At 51.2% G+C, this 15,433-nt stretch overlaps 1 protein-coding gene across 1 annotated transcript in view; it reads right to left on the bottom strand.

Moving 5' to 3' along the window:
* Window positions 1-15,214, bottom strand: part of LOC144478444 (paired box protein Pax-6) — a 59,123-nt gene extending 43,909 nt beyond the window's left edge. Inside the window, exons 1-2 of the mRNA XM_078196324.1 lie at window positions 14,945-15,214; window positions 8,734-8,857 (exon numbers count right to left, since the gene is read on the bottom strand). Of these exons, the coding sequence (XP_078052450.1) occupies window positions 8,734-8,746 (13 nt within the window). The 5' untranslated portion in view covers window positions 8,747-8,857; window positions 14,945-15,214. The remainder of the gene's footprint in view (window positions 1-8,733; window positions 8,858-14,944) is intronic.
* Window positions 15,215-15,433: the final 219 nt, after the last annotated feature.

Here is a 15,433-nt window from a genome sequence, read left to right as displayed (position 1 = left end):
CGAAGTGAGACGACAAACGGTTACAGACGATTAAGGTCGGTTCATCTCCGCGGCGCGGCTTGTTGGTATCTCAATCGGGTCTGCGCAGAAGTGTTTCCGGAGAATGAATGAACAAGACACCCCTGGAACCATTTCAAGCTCCTCAACTTCGAAGAGGGAGGAGTCGAGGGATGCCCACTTGGCCTCGAGTACCTCGCGGTGAACGTTTCTGCACCACCGAGGATAATCGCTCGAGAGGATAAAGAGGACAACCGACCGATCCATCTAGTTTGCTTTGCGGCCATTTTAAATGCACCTCAAATATTGACCGCGAGCGACTTTAAACTGGGACGCTCGCGGAAACTCGACGGCAAATGTTTGCTCCCCGGAAAACATCGGCACTCCCGTCGGCACGGGAGACCGAGATCGCTTTTCGCAGCCCAGCAATTTGCGAACTCTGTCCACGCGCGTTCACCTTTCGATCTCGCGTAACCCGGCGCGAGGATTCGCGCGACCAACCGACGGATTCCTTCGCTCGAGCTCGCGCATTCGATACGGCGTTGCATCGATACGGCGCGGCGAGTCATCATGCAACGCGGAACGAGGCTGAGTCGCGTACAAAGCTGACCGGCACGGTACAGGTAAAGATCGCAGGGAAACCTCTAGGAAAAGAAAAAAAAAAGAGAGGGAGAGAGCAGGGAACGAGCTACAACAGTTACGATCGTCGTAATAGCTTCATTGTTGCGGACATGTTTTGAAAACGAGGATTCTTCTCGAGGTTTCCCCACCCCGGTGCATCGTGCATCCCTGCCTCGGTCTCTCGCCGACTGTCCGGGCGAACCGAACACAATAAGGACTCGAGTATTTGTTGTGTCGCTGTTTGTAGCCAATCTGCCGCGTGCTTTGACCCGCGCGGTAGCTCCTCTCTTCCGCATCGTGTTCGACAAACGTGCGCCCATCCCCCTAGCTCGCTCACTCTCTCCCTCTGCCTCTCTCTCTCTCTCTCTCTCTCTCTCTCTCTCTCTCTCTCTCCACCTTGCCGTCGCGTCGTCTTTTTTTTTTCTCGTTTTTCGTTTCTCCACGACCAGGCGACTCCGGGACCTTTTCCCGAAAACGTGCACCCGACAGTTATTAGCGTTATTAATGGCTGTCCATTGACAACTCGATTCATCGACGATCGTCTATTTGTACCGGAGGGGAAAGATCAACCGCTCGGCAGATGTACCGCCTTTCGGCTTGCGATCGAGGGACCTTCGACGATCCGTGAAAGGCGTCACGGTGTACCCGAGTGCTCCGCGAACGCACCGCTTCCCGGGCATCGAGTGAGACGTATGCCGTGGCCATTGTCGGTGACACTCGAAGCGTTGGCTTTCAATAGGCGATGTCCATTTCTCATCGACTACACAAGGTTTTCATTCGACTACAATGAGTACAAGTATATATTAGGTTGTGTGTTCTCTCCGTAAGTTAATGCGACCGTACGATTTCAACCTGACATACCTTGTCTCTACAGTCGATCTAACGTAACCTAATGGACGAGAATGCAAGCGCGTCTCCTCCTACGATAGGTATTGTTTTGAACGCGAATAAAAGGTGAACGCGAGAGGGAACGTAGTGGCCCATCGATCTCCTCGGGGCATCAGCCGGGGGCCATTCGCCCTGAAAAATGTAAATAGGAAGGCTGTCGCTTTCGGAAGCGGTTTTTCGGTTAATCGCGTCTCCCTTTGGCGCCCAGGCAATTGGGTCTTCCTGGGAAAGAGAGAGAGAGAGAGAGAGAGAGAGAGGGAGGAGAGACGCACGCTCTTCCGGGTCGAATTATCCAATTACCTGGAGGCCAACCTGTACCTCGGAGCTGGAAGGTCGAGGAATGGATCGGGATCGACGGTAGCCACGGCACCGGTAGCACGAGGCGGTCGTGGCCCAAAGCGGACCGGACAAAGAGCTCGTAAACGCGTTATTCCACGCCAACGAATCTGTCAGAGCCGCTTCTCCGGGTGCACCGCGTGGAAAAGGTCCGTCCACAACCTTCGTACCGTACCCACACGACGTAGGTAGGTACTTCTGCGAGCGAGACGCGGACTTGGCTGGCCAGCTCCGCTTACCTTCGTTATCTCGACATCAGCGGCCGGTATCGGGAATCCGTTGACAGTCTCTCGCGAACAAAGACGAGAAACGAACGGGGGAAGGCTGCGAGCGACGAGCCACCCATGCGCTCGCGACCGCGCTTTAAACTTTTAAGCGACGGACTCTCAAACACGGAAAGATACAGGGAAAGTAATCGACGTTGTTAGCGACGCTCGTTAAATTTACGGATCCTGCGAGAGAGGAATCGTGCGACCGCGCGGGGAGAAGGGAGAACAAAATCGAGCAGACGACGAAGAGCGACATGTGTTCCGGAGTCGTAATCCACGCGGATCCAGTGTCTGCGCGCGACTCGGCGTGGCAAGAGAGAAGCTTAATCGCGATCGACGTTTGCGAGGGACGTTTCTCGATATTCGGAACGACGGTGAACGACGGTGAACGACGGGAGCGCGCCGGGACCCCCTTTTTCGCCGGTTATTGGCGAAAAATGCAAGAAAGGCCCCCGACAGAAATGCCGAAATAAGGGTCGAACCGCGCGCCGCACCGCCGGGAAATAAAAAGCCGAGAAAGGGGCCCTTTAACAGAGGCGTACAGGCACAATATCGTACAAGGTGCACAATGACATCGACTGGCTGGCATTGTGGTCGCGCGGGCCGCTCGTTCCCGTGGGATTCCTGTCCGTGAAGGCTTTGACATAATTAGTCCACGTATCGGAATGATCAGCTGTGGGAATGCCCCTCCGAAAACTGTCGATCTACATCCAGTTCTGGAACCGGGCCGCCACGCCACCGCCGCCTTACAACCTTGGCGACTAGTTTCAGCGCCGTTCTTATTCGCGGCGAATCGTTCCGCGGCAAAGTATCTCTGGATCCCTTTACCGCCTGGATAGGCTCTTTTTAGAAAAAAATGTTTTCACCGGTTGCGCGTACAGCGTCGTTCGAGTAGGAGACGCGAAAAACGGCGCGAACAAAGATGGACCGTCGAGAGGGAGCGCGACGGAAACAGAGAGAGAGAGAGAGAGAGAGGGGGAGATTTACAAAGACGAAGGGCGAAGAAGGGAGAAGAGAGCAAGACGCGGAGGGCAAGTGTACAGTCGGTGAACTCGTACAAATGAACCTTTCAAAAAATTGGATGAAAATTCTACCGGGTTCACCGAACGACGTCATTATCGCCTTGTTAACTCGCGTTTACTAACGATCCGCACGCACATTTTCGCTCGTTCTACAACGCGGCCGGACCATTTTCCCCGGGAAAACGAGCGACGAACAGAAAATTGCACTACACCGTTTTGTTTTCGCCGAGAACCGAGCCGCGCTTCAACCTGAACGAGCGAACGAATATAAATGTTCGCTCAAAGAGAAGAGGGAGCACACACGCGGGGAAACCGATAAGCGTTTATTCGAGATTTCTCGATGATTCTTGCTCGATCTTGCCACCGGCGCGCCGCGAGGAGCAAATACGAATGGCATGCGTCGACAGCCATCGAGCGAACAGAGCGCTTCAAATCCATCGAGTTTCGTCGTATACAATCTCTTTCCTACGTAGGAAACTGTTATTCGTTTAGAAAAGTTTAGCAATTAAATCGAGGCGATTCGAAAAGAAAATCTGTCGTTGTTTTCCTCCGGATCGGCCGTGGGGGACGGGGCGAGGATATCCGTTTTCCTCCGTCGAAAAACTACACGGACCACCTTTGAAAGAGCAAATAATCCGGCGGTGCCACGAGGCACGAGGAGCACAATGAGAATTCGATGTAATCTCCGGAAATGTTTCGGGGGAAAATTAGACCGACAGTTGTCGACGAACCCGTGGGTACAGGAGCACCATTGCTCCCTCCGAAACGGTTTGTCAAAATATTTATTCGGTGCGCTAACCATCGTTTTTTCCGTCCCCCTTCCCGAAGCCGTCGGCCGTGTCGGGAAGATTCGTCGGTCTCTTCGATGTCTCTCGTAGCTCGTACGATTTTTGTCTTTTATCGTCTTATTGTCTGCTTCCTCGCCGGAGCGTCGCGTCGCGTCGCGTCGCGTAGCAGCACCAGGCGAAGTAATCGGCGCAATGGCCCTCGCCGATAAGGCGCTCAGAGTCCCCGGCAATTTATAGTTGGCGCAATTTATAGCGTCTGTCCGTCGGGTGCAATTCGCGTGTCCAGCCACTCGTGCCGGGCGAAATTCGAATTTCCAAGTGCGAGTAATGTTTTTATTTTCAATCGGAGCAAGAAAGAAAGGTGGCTAGAATGGAAACGGGAGGGCGGACGCTTTACCGGCGAAGCTCGTTAACGCGATGAAAGAAAAGAACTAGTGGCCCGACGACGACGACGACGACCCTCGCCGCTGTCAGGCCGTCGAGCTATTGCGATGGGAATTTCATGGATTCTCCACGGATGTCGCGAATAATGCGCCGATCGTTTCGCCGATTTAACGCGGCAAAGTGGACGAAGAGAGGCCGGTAGATGCCGGAAGACGCGGCGCGATCGGTTGTACCCTTCAATATCGCCTCTCTCTTCGCACCAAATCATCATCGATCGAATCGTCGCGAAGCTACGTACGGAAAACTTTCGTATCCGTCCGTCGAATGAAATTTTTACAATTTCACGGAGCACGCAGCACCGGCTGGTGGAAACCTCTTCGACTTTCGAGCGGAGCGGCTGGCTCTATTTCGACCTAGATTTTCCAAAAGTCCGTCCAACTCGCGTTCTCGATAACTCTGTGCAAGTTGACAGCTTGCGACGGCGACGCGAACAGTTGCTCGTACTTTCCATATTTCGATACTCGGAGGATTCTAGGAGGCTCGCTCGCTCGCTCGCTCGCTCGGCGCGTCCTTCGGCTCGAAGAAGCAGCGCCCCGCCGCCGCAGGAGGGCCCCCGTCTCCACTCTTCCTCTCCTCGGTCTCCTCGTGTCCCGCGGGAAGAGCCGTAGGAGGAAAGCAGAGCCGTAGATTTTACGGCTATCTATCTATCGAACCATTTCGTACGTGTGCTGGGTACACGGTGAATTTTCGCCGAGTCTCCACCCGTGTTGTGCCTCTGTATTGGACTACGAATTCCTTGGAACTACCCTCCGCGCGCGAGCGAGCGCGCGCGCGCGCGCGGTCTCCCATCTTTTTCAGGGTGGACCAAGCCGCCCGCCGAAATGTGCCAGCCACCCGTTTCTGTTTGAAGAGGGAATTTTACAGTCGAATACACTCGATGCAAGGCGTACACTTCTGTCCGACTATTTCAACCGGCTAGAGTTCCGCTCTACCCGAACCGGCCTCGACCTCGTCTTCGACGGTCGTCCCCCGCGATCGTTGCCGCGATCCTATCAATCGACACTCCATGATATCGCATTCCTCTTCTCGACCCTTCCGCTGCCCTTCCATGGACACGCGCGGACGTCTCCGTCTCGGCAGCATCCGGCATAAAAATCTTTCGCTTCGGAAACTAACTGTCGATTTGAAATTGTCGGTATTTTTTAGAGCATTGCACACGGTCGAAGGGTTGAGAGTCGACCCACGCGTTATCCCTAATGGAACAGCTGGTGTTCCAAGGATGATGAGAAAGGAACGAGAACGTTTCGAAGGTGCGAGAGGAGAGAGAGCGACGCTCGCCTCTTTTCTTTTCTAATTTGCAAGGTACTTTTTGAGCACAAAGCGGCGTTAATTGTCACGTAATCGTAACGATGTTCGAAGACCTACGGGCTCGCAAACGAGGCGAGCGGTTCTATCCGGAGTCCGGCGCGGCGTCCGAAGAGTTCTTTGCTGGGAAAAGGGAAAAGATAGGAGAGAGAAGAGAGAAGAGAACGAGAGGCGGCGAGGCAAAAACAAAAGGATAACCTCGTCCGGTTCGCCTAAGAAACGAGAGCAGCAACTGTTCTCTGCACAAACACGTTACCGTTTCTTCAGGGACGAGTGTCGCGACTCGAAGCGAAGCGAGTCGACGCGACGCGACGCGACGCGACGCGGCGCTGGAGCAAAAGAGAGCCAACGAGGAAAGAGAAACGGAGAGGGGAAGAGAGAGCGGAGAAGAAAAGACGCGGAAGGAAAAAGAAGAATCGGCGAGAGAGCGGAGAAGGAAGCTACCTCGGCGCCGAAGGTACCGACGGATAAAGGTGGCGAGCTTCGAAGGTAGAATTCTCCCGGCCACCTTTGCCATCCCCCGCGCTTCGCTCGGCGTAAAGGAACAGGGGAAGAGGGTGTCGGCATTTTTATGCGAGGGCAGTTACGAATTAATTGAATGAGAAAGCCTGATACCTCTCCAGGACGTCCGAGGAAATATGGCTCGCGGATCAAAGGGGCGCTCCTCGCGACGACCGGATATTTCCAAGGCGCATTCTCGTTTCGTCGGCTCTCTTTTCACCGGTCTTGCTCTTGTCCTCTTCCGTTCCGGCCACGTGGAACGAGAGCGAGAGTAACGCGCGCGAAAAATATGTGCCCGCGATAATAAACGAGTCGCGTGCTTCGGGTTCCAAATGCTTCGAGGGACTTTACGCGCGCGCGGCCGAGACTTGCCATCGTTGTTGTTTGCTCGACGAAGAAAATCTTTGCAGCGCGGAATAGTCGCAGGACGCGCGTTCCTCCGCTACGTCGATCCGTTCTCGCGCGTTCCCTCGTGAAAAGGTAAATAGAACGTAATTAGAAATTTCGATGACGAAGTTATTACCGTTACGATCTATTAGCAAATTAATTACCGAATTTGTAGAGTTCTCGTTTAGCCAACGCGCCACGGGAACGCGAAAACTTGTCAAACTTTCAAAACTCTCGCCAGATATTACAACCGAGTCTTGGTCGTTAGTCGCCAAGTTTCTTAACGAAGTACCTCGCAGCTACACCTACACGTGCACGTAATACCGGGAACGCGAATGGACCCAAAAACTTGGTTGAGCGCGATCTTTGAAATATTTCCGGCAACGTCTCCGTCCCATCGAGCTTTCGATGCTATTTCGTCGGTGACCATCGCGTTTCCATCGAACAAATAGCCGGGTTTACGACTCGACTTGGACCGTCTCCCTCGCGGAACTCTGCCGCTCTCCCGCTCTCCCGCTCTGCCGCTCTCCCGCTCTCCCGCTCTGCCGCTCTCTCGCCGAATCGTCGTAAAGCGAATTTGCCGCGTTCGATCGAAATTCGGAAACGCGCGCGACGGTGCCGCGAGATCGGGCAAATAGTCGGCCGAAAAACTAGACGAGCCGATTTGTTCTCTTCGCGCGAAGGAACCGGAAATACGATTTGTACGTACGATCGATCAAAACCCTCGTCTGTTGGCATCGCGGCCGACGTCGTTCCACCGGAGCAATTCGATGAGCTAACGCCAACTTAACGCTACACACCCCACTGAGCCGCACTCGGTCAGATAACTCGTGGATTTTCGAGCATCGCGCACAGATTCTCGCTCGCTCGCTGCCGCTCACTTGTAGATTCTTCGATGATTTAACTCGCGCCGAGCATTTATCGCGTCACCTTTCGATTCCTCTCGCGCAACCACCGAAATCCCTCGCTCGCCCGCTCGCTCGCCCGCTCGCTCGCCCCATCGCCGCGTTTCCCCCATTCGCATATCCACCGACTACAAGACCTTCCCCGAGCACGGTACGGATCTCTCGCGTACGTCTTCCGATGTACTATATTGTAGTAGGACGGCGTATAGCCTCGACATGAGAAGTGGCCGACGGACGATGGACCCAAGGGCTTGCGTGCGAGCTAGCCTAACCGGACGAGTTCGTCTCTTTGTTGTTCTTGCTTCGTTTACGGATCGGCGAGAGCTCCTCCGCAGACGAGTTTCGACGAGCTCGAGGAACAGCGGACAGATTCGAGAGCAAATTAGCATTTAAAAATAATCGAACGAGCTATCCGAAAAAGTTCAAAGTCCCCTCGGAAGCAGAGACAGACTTCGCGCGCGCGATCGTCCGCGATTATCGGGCCAAGGGGGTGGCGAGGGGATGATTTCGCGCAAGGGCCGACAGAAGCCGCGGAAAGGGGCGAGAGCGTTGGAAGGCGTAAGAGAATGGAAATCAATACGTGAAGTGAGCAGCCAGTTTCAGGCAAGAGCCTGCCGGCTTTAGAAAGCCTTGAGACGTCGTCTGTTCATCCTCTTTGTACCCTCGTGTTAAGAGAGCTCGAGCAAGCGCGAGAGCGAACGACACACCGTACGGAACTGCGACGGAAACTTTCAAAGTCCGAGAGAAAGAGAGACGACCGAACTTCCATTCAGGACTAATGGGGTTAAACGCCTTAGCCATCAACCGAACGTCTCCCTCTTGATTCTCGGACGTTTCGATTCGGCTTCACCGGTATTCCCGAAGCGAGCGAGCGAGCGAGCGAGCAAGCGAGCTAGCGTGACCCCGACATTGTTTCGTTTCATCTTTTCGACCCGGTTCGAAACGATGCTACGCCTTTATTTTTCTTTCCTTCGAAATCGCGACAAATTAGCAACGTTCGACGACGCGTTTACCAAATGAGCGGATTCCAACTAACCTTCACAATTTTTCGCAGCTTTGCAAAGCATCTTTAGAGTCGTATCATATATATTACTCGACTCATAACATATTGCGTCATCTCCTTGTACAACATCTGCGATCATAACCTTGAAAAAAGCGTGCAACAGGCCGCGTTGTTCCTGGTTGAGGCGATTTATTGTATCGTTATACGGCGGGATTCGAAGGTTTAATTGTTACGGTGAAAGAAAGAATGAAACGAGCATGAATTTACCTTTGTGTGCCATATCGTCAGCGGTGACAGAGGCTAGGAGGCCGGTGGCGCCCGGCCATGGAGCGACCGCAGCGCCAAGCTGCTGCGAAGGCAGAATCTTCGGGCTTTTAGGCACTTCCGGTCACTAAAACAAGAAAAGTTTTCGTCATCGATCGATAACCAAATACCTGCAAGTATTATTTACACCGAATCGCCTTATCCTGCATCGTGCAACGAATCCGAAAGAAAACCGCCGCCGACGCGCCACACTCGACCAACTAAAAACGACGAAATACGTTGCACGAGCACCGGGTCAACGAATATCGAAACACCACTCTGCATCGACCAATCGACTTTTTGATACTGCGATCGAGATTAGTTTCCATCTACTTTCACAGTTGTGTCCACACGCCGAGTCACCTGTGTAAATCGAAATGGTTCGCGTACCGGTTCGCGAGTGTGATTCGAGTGTCTTTAGCCGATTAGAAGAAAGGAAGAAAACACGAATTCTTGAGAACGGAACGAGCACGTTCGAACGTTAACGCGAGAAGTTGCGTGGAAGGCATCGCGCTTTATTTTCCTCGATATCGACTCGCATTCGGACGATATCGACAGTCACGCCTAATTAATATGCTTTCACCGAGCTCGATGACAAGAAAGATCGTAATTACCGTGGCACGATATTCCCCTCTAACATTGAAAAGGTGTCTCTCCGTTCTAATTGGCTCCATCGTAACGAGCTCCGGTGTGGAAAGGGCACGACTTGTTGAGCAAAAGAATCGGCATCGCTTCTCCTACGAGAGAGCTTAACGGCATAATGGCGTTTCTCTGCGGACGCGAAATCCCTTTTAAAAGCTTAGATACACGAGGTCTCGTTTTGAACGGCGCACCGCGACGTTCGCCGCCTCGAGTGTCGTAATTACCCGGCCTCGTGCGCTCGCTCTCTCTCTCACTCTCTCTCTCTCTCTCTCTCTCTCTCTCTCTCTCTCTCTCTCTCTCTTCGCTAGCCCTCCTTCCTCTCCTTGTAGATGATTCTCGCTACGCTCACTTACACGCGCACCGCCCACTAAACCTGTCGCCGTGCCGCGATACGAGTGAGAAAGAGAAACGTGTATCGTTTGAGAGCGATGATAAGGGTCGGGAACAACCTCGACGGTGTAATAATTAGTGCACAGACACAAACGTATCGAACCTGATTCCACAAGAGCTCGCTATAGTTTAGCCAAGAAGACCTCTTCCCAGACCTAGGAATTGCAAATCAAATTCCCTCGTTAGCGTCGAGTCTTCTGCGGAGCAGTCGCGTGTCAACGACGACTTATTTTTCTCATCAAATCGAAGACTGCCAGACGCTGCTTGGCTTTCGAATCGTTTCAAATGGTAATCGTATACAGCTATTTTACAGTTACAATATAATATTTAACACTATATCGATAAGATATTACGACTTTGAACTTTTCTTTATTAGCTCAAGATGGCGTAACGATATGTTAACGAAATTCTCCTAATTTCTTTACAGCTTCCTATTTGACCTACTGATTTTTGTCATAAACGAATAGAATCCGCAGTTTAATTCAACCAGAGAGTTGCAATTATATCCACCGACATTTCTAACGCGCTATAATCTGGAGGAAAAGAACATTTGTGTGTAAAGAAAGGTTAGGATGAATAAAGAGTGCTCGAGAAAAGAAAAGCAACGCGGTACGTGGCCGCGTGACAGGGTCTTTGCGAGCCCCCGGACAGAAAACACGCGTCGGTAATGAACCAATTAAGGGTAATAAATCCTGAAATCGTTATTTTTTTTCTGTGCAGGCGACAAAGGGAACCGTCTGAATGGGATGGGCGAGCGAGACTCGTGCAACGCGAAACAAAACGCGACTGCAGTTCTCGACACAATAGTTTGTTTGGGTTGATTGTACGAGATAGAAGGTGAATCGATGATTTGACACGGTTCGATGTGAACGGCAGGGTGCTTTTACACAAGGCAAATACGAAATCAATCTCAACAGTATTTAGATCGCGAGACAAGGTATTCCACGAATATACAGGGTTAGATCGCCAAACTTTAAGCAGTTTCAAACTTTGAAAACATTACGAAAGGAAATCGTGTTGTATTTGTAACAAAAATAGTTATAAAAATAATTGTAATTATTTCGTATTTTATAGAAAGTTTGGGGATTTAATCCGGGAACGCCCTGTATATTAAAATCGTAATTAGCATCGACGAGCATCCCGCGCATCGTCGAATTTCACTTCTTTTGCTCGTAATTATGTTTTAAAGGCGGGGACGTACTTGGATACGATGTTACGTTTTGTACTCTTTTTGTTGGTTTTGAAGGGAGGAAAAATTACGAGATACGCGTGACAGGGGATTGCGAGCAAAGAGAACGGAGGTGCGTGGGGCGACGGTAAAAAGAAGAAGTGTCGCGGGAAGGGAGAAAAGTACATCGCACTCGCATATTGTGCAAGGGGATTACCTCGGATTATGCGCGACTGAGCGCAAACAAGATCTCGCTGGCTTGTGTTTACAAGACGCCAAGCTGTCGATTTAGTAAACTCCGACTCGGCTCTTCGTCTTTGTTAATTTGCGACGCGTCGGGCCAACTATTAGCGCAAATACCTGACCCGTGATCCGGTTTTCCATGCCGATCATTCCACGGCATCTTGCATCAACTCTTTCAATGCCATTCGGATTATATTAATGTCGCTTGCTTTCAAATTATTATCATTTACTAAACGGATTAATCACAGCGACGAAACTTTGAAAGCGTTGGTAGAGAATTCTCCGATACATTTATCCCATTGCTCGGTAATTTGGACGCCAAACCTGTCGAGGTCCAAACAGCGACTAACGCGTGCCGGTTTGTAAAAGTAACGAGAGATAATTTATCCGGAGTGTTCGCAGGTGTCGGTGCAACGGAAATTTGAACCAACGAATTTATTACAAAAAATAGGAACGCGAGATCGGTCGTTTCGACGTTAAAATATACCGAAGCCTGCCAATTAGAGACGCGAACTTGTTCGCGTTCGCACGGTGGAAGGGTTAAATATGATAAGGGCGGCTGAACTCATCCTCCCTGTCGCCGATCCGGCTTCATCGTAATTCAGCGAACAAAGTGTGACTGATGAACGGGCTTGTAAAGTCTTCCACGCAAGTTTCGCGGGACAATTATTCGAGCCGCGTTCTACAGCCCTTCGAGTTCTTTGCGGCGCGCGGTAACAACGCGAAACACCGGCAGAGCTTGGTATTATACACGCGGATGGTAATAGGTTCCATATCCACCAGCTACCGGCGCATTATGCTTTACATTTCCGGCGAAACACTGTTAATGGCACCGCCGCCACCACCACCAACGCTACACCACCACCACCGCCACTATTACCGTCACACTCTAAATCCAACCCCATGGTACACGGTCGAAGCCCGCAGGAATTAACTGCTCGCCCGCTCTCGTTTCCCCTCGACCCCTCTGCTGCCTTACGCAGTGACTTCCGCCGCCGTTCTATTTCGCGAGCATTAATTAATAATTTCATCGGGCGCGAGTATAAACGCAGCATTTATTCGATTCGATTCGATTCGATTCGATTCGATGGGAAAAGAGACTTTGCCAAACGAAACTCGCGGATTTGCTTGGACGAGCGAAACACTAGCCATAGACAACTGGGAATCGTTTCCGTATTTCTTTCAAGAATCGGCTACGAATTATTCGCTGTAGCAATATTTTTGCACGAACAGCGGAACGAGACACATTTTATTGGTCAATGTTAATTCGCGCGCGCGTGTGTAACATTTATACGATTCACGGGTGCTCAACGATTCGTTCATAATGCGAACAGTTAACTGGCTGTTAAACGATTATAGATCTTGCGGAAGCCTCCTCAACCGTGCACAAGGATTTACGTTAATGAAATTCCGCGTTACGAGAGGAAAATCGCTGCTTCCGCCTTCGTGCCGTCATTAGAGGCACCTAATCGCACCTGTATGCGATATTTCTCTGCCTATAAAAAAATTATTTACCTCGACGATGTTTAATTACAGCGGAACCTTTGTACCACGGAACCTGCTCTTCGGAATATTTTTCCTCTTCGCTGCATGGGCTTCGCTTGGAATTTTGTGCACACTATTATTTTCTCTCATCTTTCTTCTTTAATCGATAATGGATGTTTCCTAAATTATTCCGGAATCGGGAATAATCGCGTGGATGTACAGGTAAAGAACTTTTCTTTTTAACCTTAGCTACTATTTAGACGATGATAGTTGCAAGAAAGGTTGTAAAACAAGTTTTCAAACTATATCTCGTGCCAGAAATTTCTGTTAGGAATTTCGGTAAGAAAACTATCAGGTACAAACGTTGTTCCGTTCGTTTAAGTGCGGATCATATTTCATTCACTCATCACCGATAATTTAAAGCATTCGAACAGATGCAAACACGTTGTAATAAACGCGTAAAGTACTAATCGTTTCAATTATAACTGTTTCAATAGATGCAGCAGTTAACGCCGGAGCTGCTATCAAACCCGGCGAAGCGACGGATTCTGAGATTCTTCCAGAGAATCCAGCGATTCCACCGAGGCATTCTCTGGGTACCTACATCTAATAGTTCTAATATACCTCGCGATAAAGATCGTGGCACGTCTCGGCGAATTGGACCCGGCTACTTTTAAAAGGCGATAGAAGAATTATGAGCTGTTTGGACTCGACAGTTTCCGCGTTAAACAATCAATCGGCCATCGGGGACCTATCGCCGGGTTGTCGCGGGCCCCTGTGACGAACATTGGTTGCAGTAGGTCCCCGACAGTACTCGAGGAAACAAGCGGTCCGTCAGTTCGACGGAGCCGGCGCGGCTCGACGCGACTCGGCTCCCAACGACGCTCTACGACGCTCGGCGACGCTAGACGACGCTAGACGACGCGCGACGACGACGCGGTTCGACGTTCGTCGGTGGCCGACGCGCACAAAACAGTTTGCATTCAGCGAAACCGAAAACTACTAGAAAACCCCGAACAACGAACCCTCGTCGAGTCGGAAAGGCTTGCTGACAATGCGCGCGTCGAATGTCGCCGCGGGGTGTCCACACTTGTACGGGCTGGAGCATTCATCGCGACGTCGGATACGGGGCTCGTTCGCTCCGCGGATTTTACACGGAGAGTCATGTAGTCTATTGCCTAATTACACCATAATACTGTACACGGGAGCGGCGAAAGACGCGAAGAGGGTGGCAGGCAGAGAGGGATCGCGGCGAGAGAACAGCGTCGCTTGCTCCGCTCGGTACCGAGAGAAACGGTGAAACGCAGACAACAGAACTCAACGTATCGTTCAATCACATTCATCTCCAATATAGCGCGCGTGTACCGGCCGCATTGTGCCACTTAAGCTGTATTATAGGGTACGCGCGTGCAATCTGCATCCTCGCACACCCGTGTATACGCGCGCGCCGCTGATACCGACTATTAAGCGGGAAGACAACCGGCGGAGGGGTTCCTTTTGGAACCAAGGGGACTCTGGGACGCGTATTTAACGTCGCGAGGTTAATTTCTGAAAACCGATTAACCAGCATCCGCCGAGGAACGTCTCTTTCGCGCCCGCCACTAACGAGTCTGTCGCCGCTGCCTTGTCATCGTCGCGAGCCTCTTTACAATTTTCCGTCGTGCAAACGGTGTCGCGATCTTTGTCTCTCGAGTGCCTTATAAATTGTAAAGCCCGATACAAAACTGCTCTCTGGTTTTAGGGTAAAGCCAGAGCCTTTACATCGTTTGCTGCCGATCACCAACGTTTCCATCTCTTTTCGTAACTATTGAAAAAATACGGCGACTCCGAGGGCTCTATGCGACAATTTTGCACGGGTCTGTTACGTTTTCGTAGGCACTCGGATATTGTACGATACTCTATGGATTACAGTTTGCGAACGAATAACGCGCGGCCTTAGTGTCCACTATCAAAGTTTTCCAACAATTTCAACAAATCAGCGAACCGTTTTCTTGTTTTGACCATCAACATGCATCGCTGATAGTTGAATTTCGACCGACTGTTCCTTTTTCTCTGACAGAGACGCTATTTTCAAAGATATTTTCATGGCGCGACCCAACGACGACAACAAACGCGCTCGAGCACCGACGAATCGAGAAGCTCCGATAAACTCGTCGACGAGTTGTTTCGTCTTTTACCAAGGCGCGAAATGTTGGTGCCGCCTAGATAGAAGGCAGGAGGAACCAAGGTTACCACGTGACTACGTACCAAAAGCTGCCGTCGGCCGACGCTGTCCCCGGGATCGGCTCGCGGAGGAACCAGGACGAGGAGGAATCCCTGAGCAACGTGGTACCGCGATCACACCGCGTACTTGTTCACAGTTTTCACGAATCGACGGGACGAGACCGCGAGGTACTCGATCGGAGAACAGTCACTCGCGTGTCCAGGCACTAAACTCCGGCGAACGAACCGCGACCAGCGAGGTCAGCGAACGTCAATGTCATCTACCGTGAAACCGATTTCGCTCGATCGTTCGCTACGAATTATCTCGCGGATCGGTCGAGGCTTCGCAGGGATGATGCGGCCAACGAGCACACTTTCTTTCGTCACCGATGATGGAATAACTAGCAAACAAAACTAGTTTCGTCGCGGGAAAACGTGCGGTTCGGGATCGTCGAACGGATAATTGCTCGCAACAATTTTACGCTGCCCGAGAGATTGTTTCGAGCAACTGTAAGCCGGGGGTGGCTTCTACGA

This window comes from Augochlora pura, chromosome 1 (genome assembly GCF_028453695.1).
Source record: "Augochlora pura isolate Apur16 chromosome 1, APUR_v2.2.1, whole genome shotgun sequence".
In the NCBI taxonomy this organism is placed as follows: Eukaryota; Metazoa; Arthropoda; class Insecta; order Hymenoptera; family Halictidae; genus Augochlora; species Augochlora pura.
Note: the sequence above shows the minus strand (reverse complement) of the source record. Positions and strands in the feature narration are given on the sequence as shown.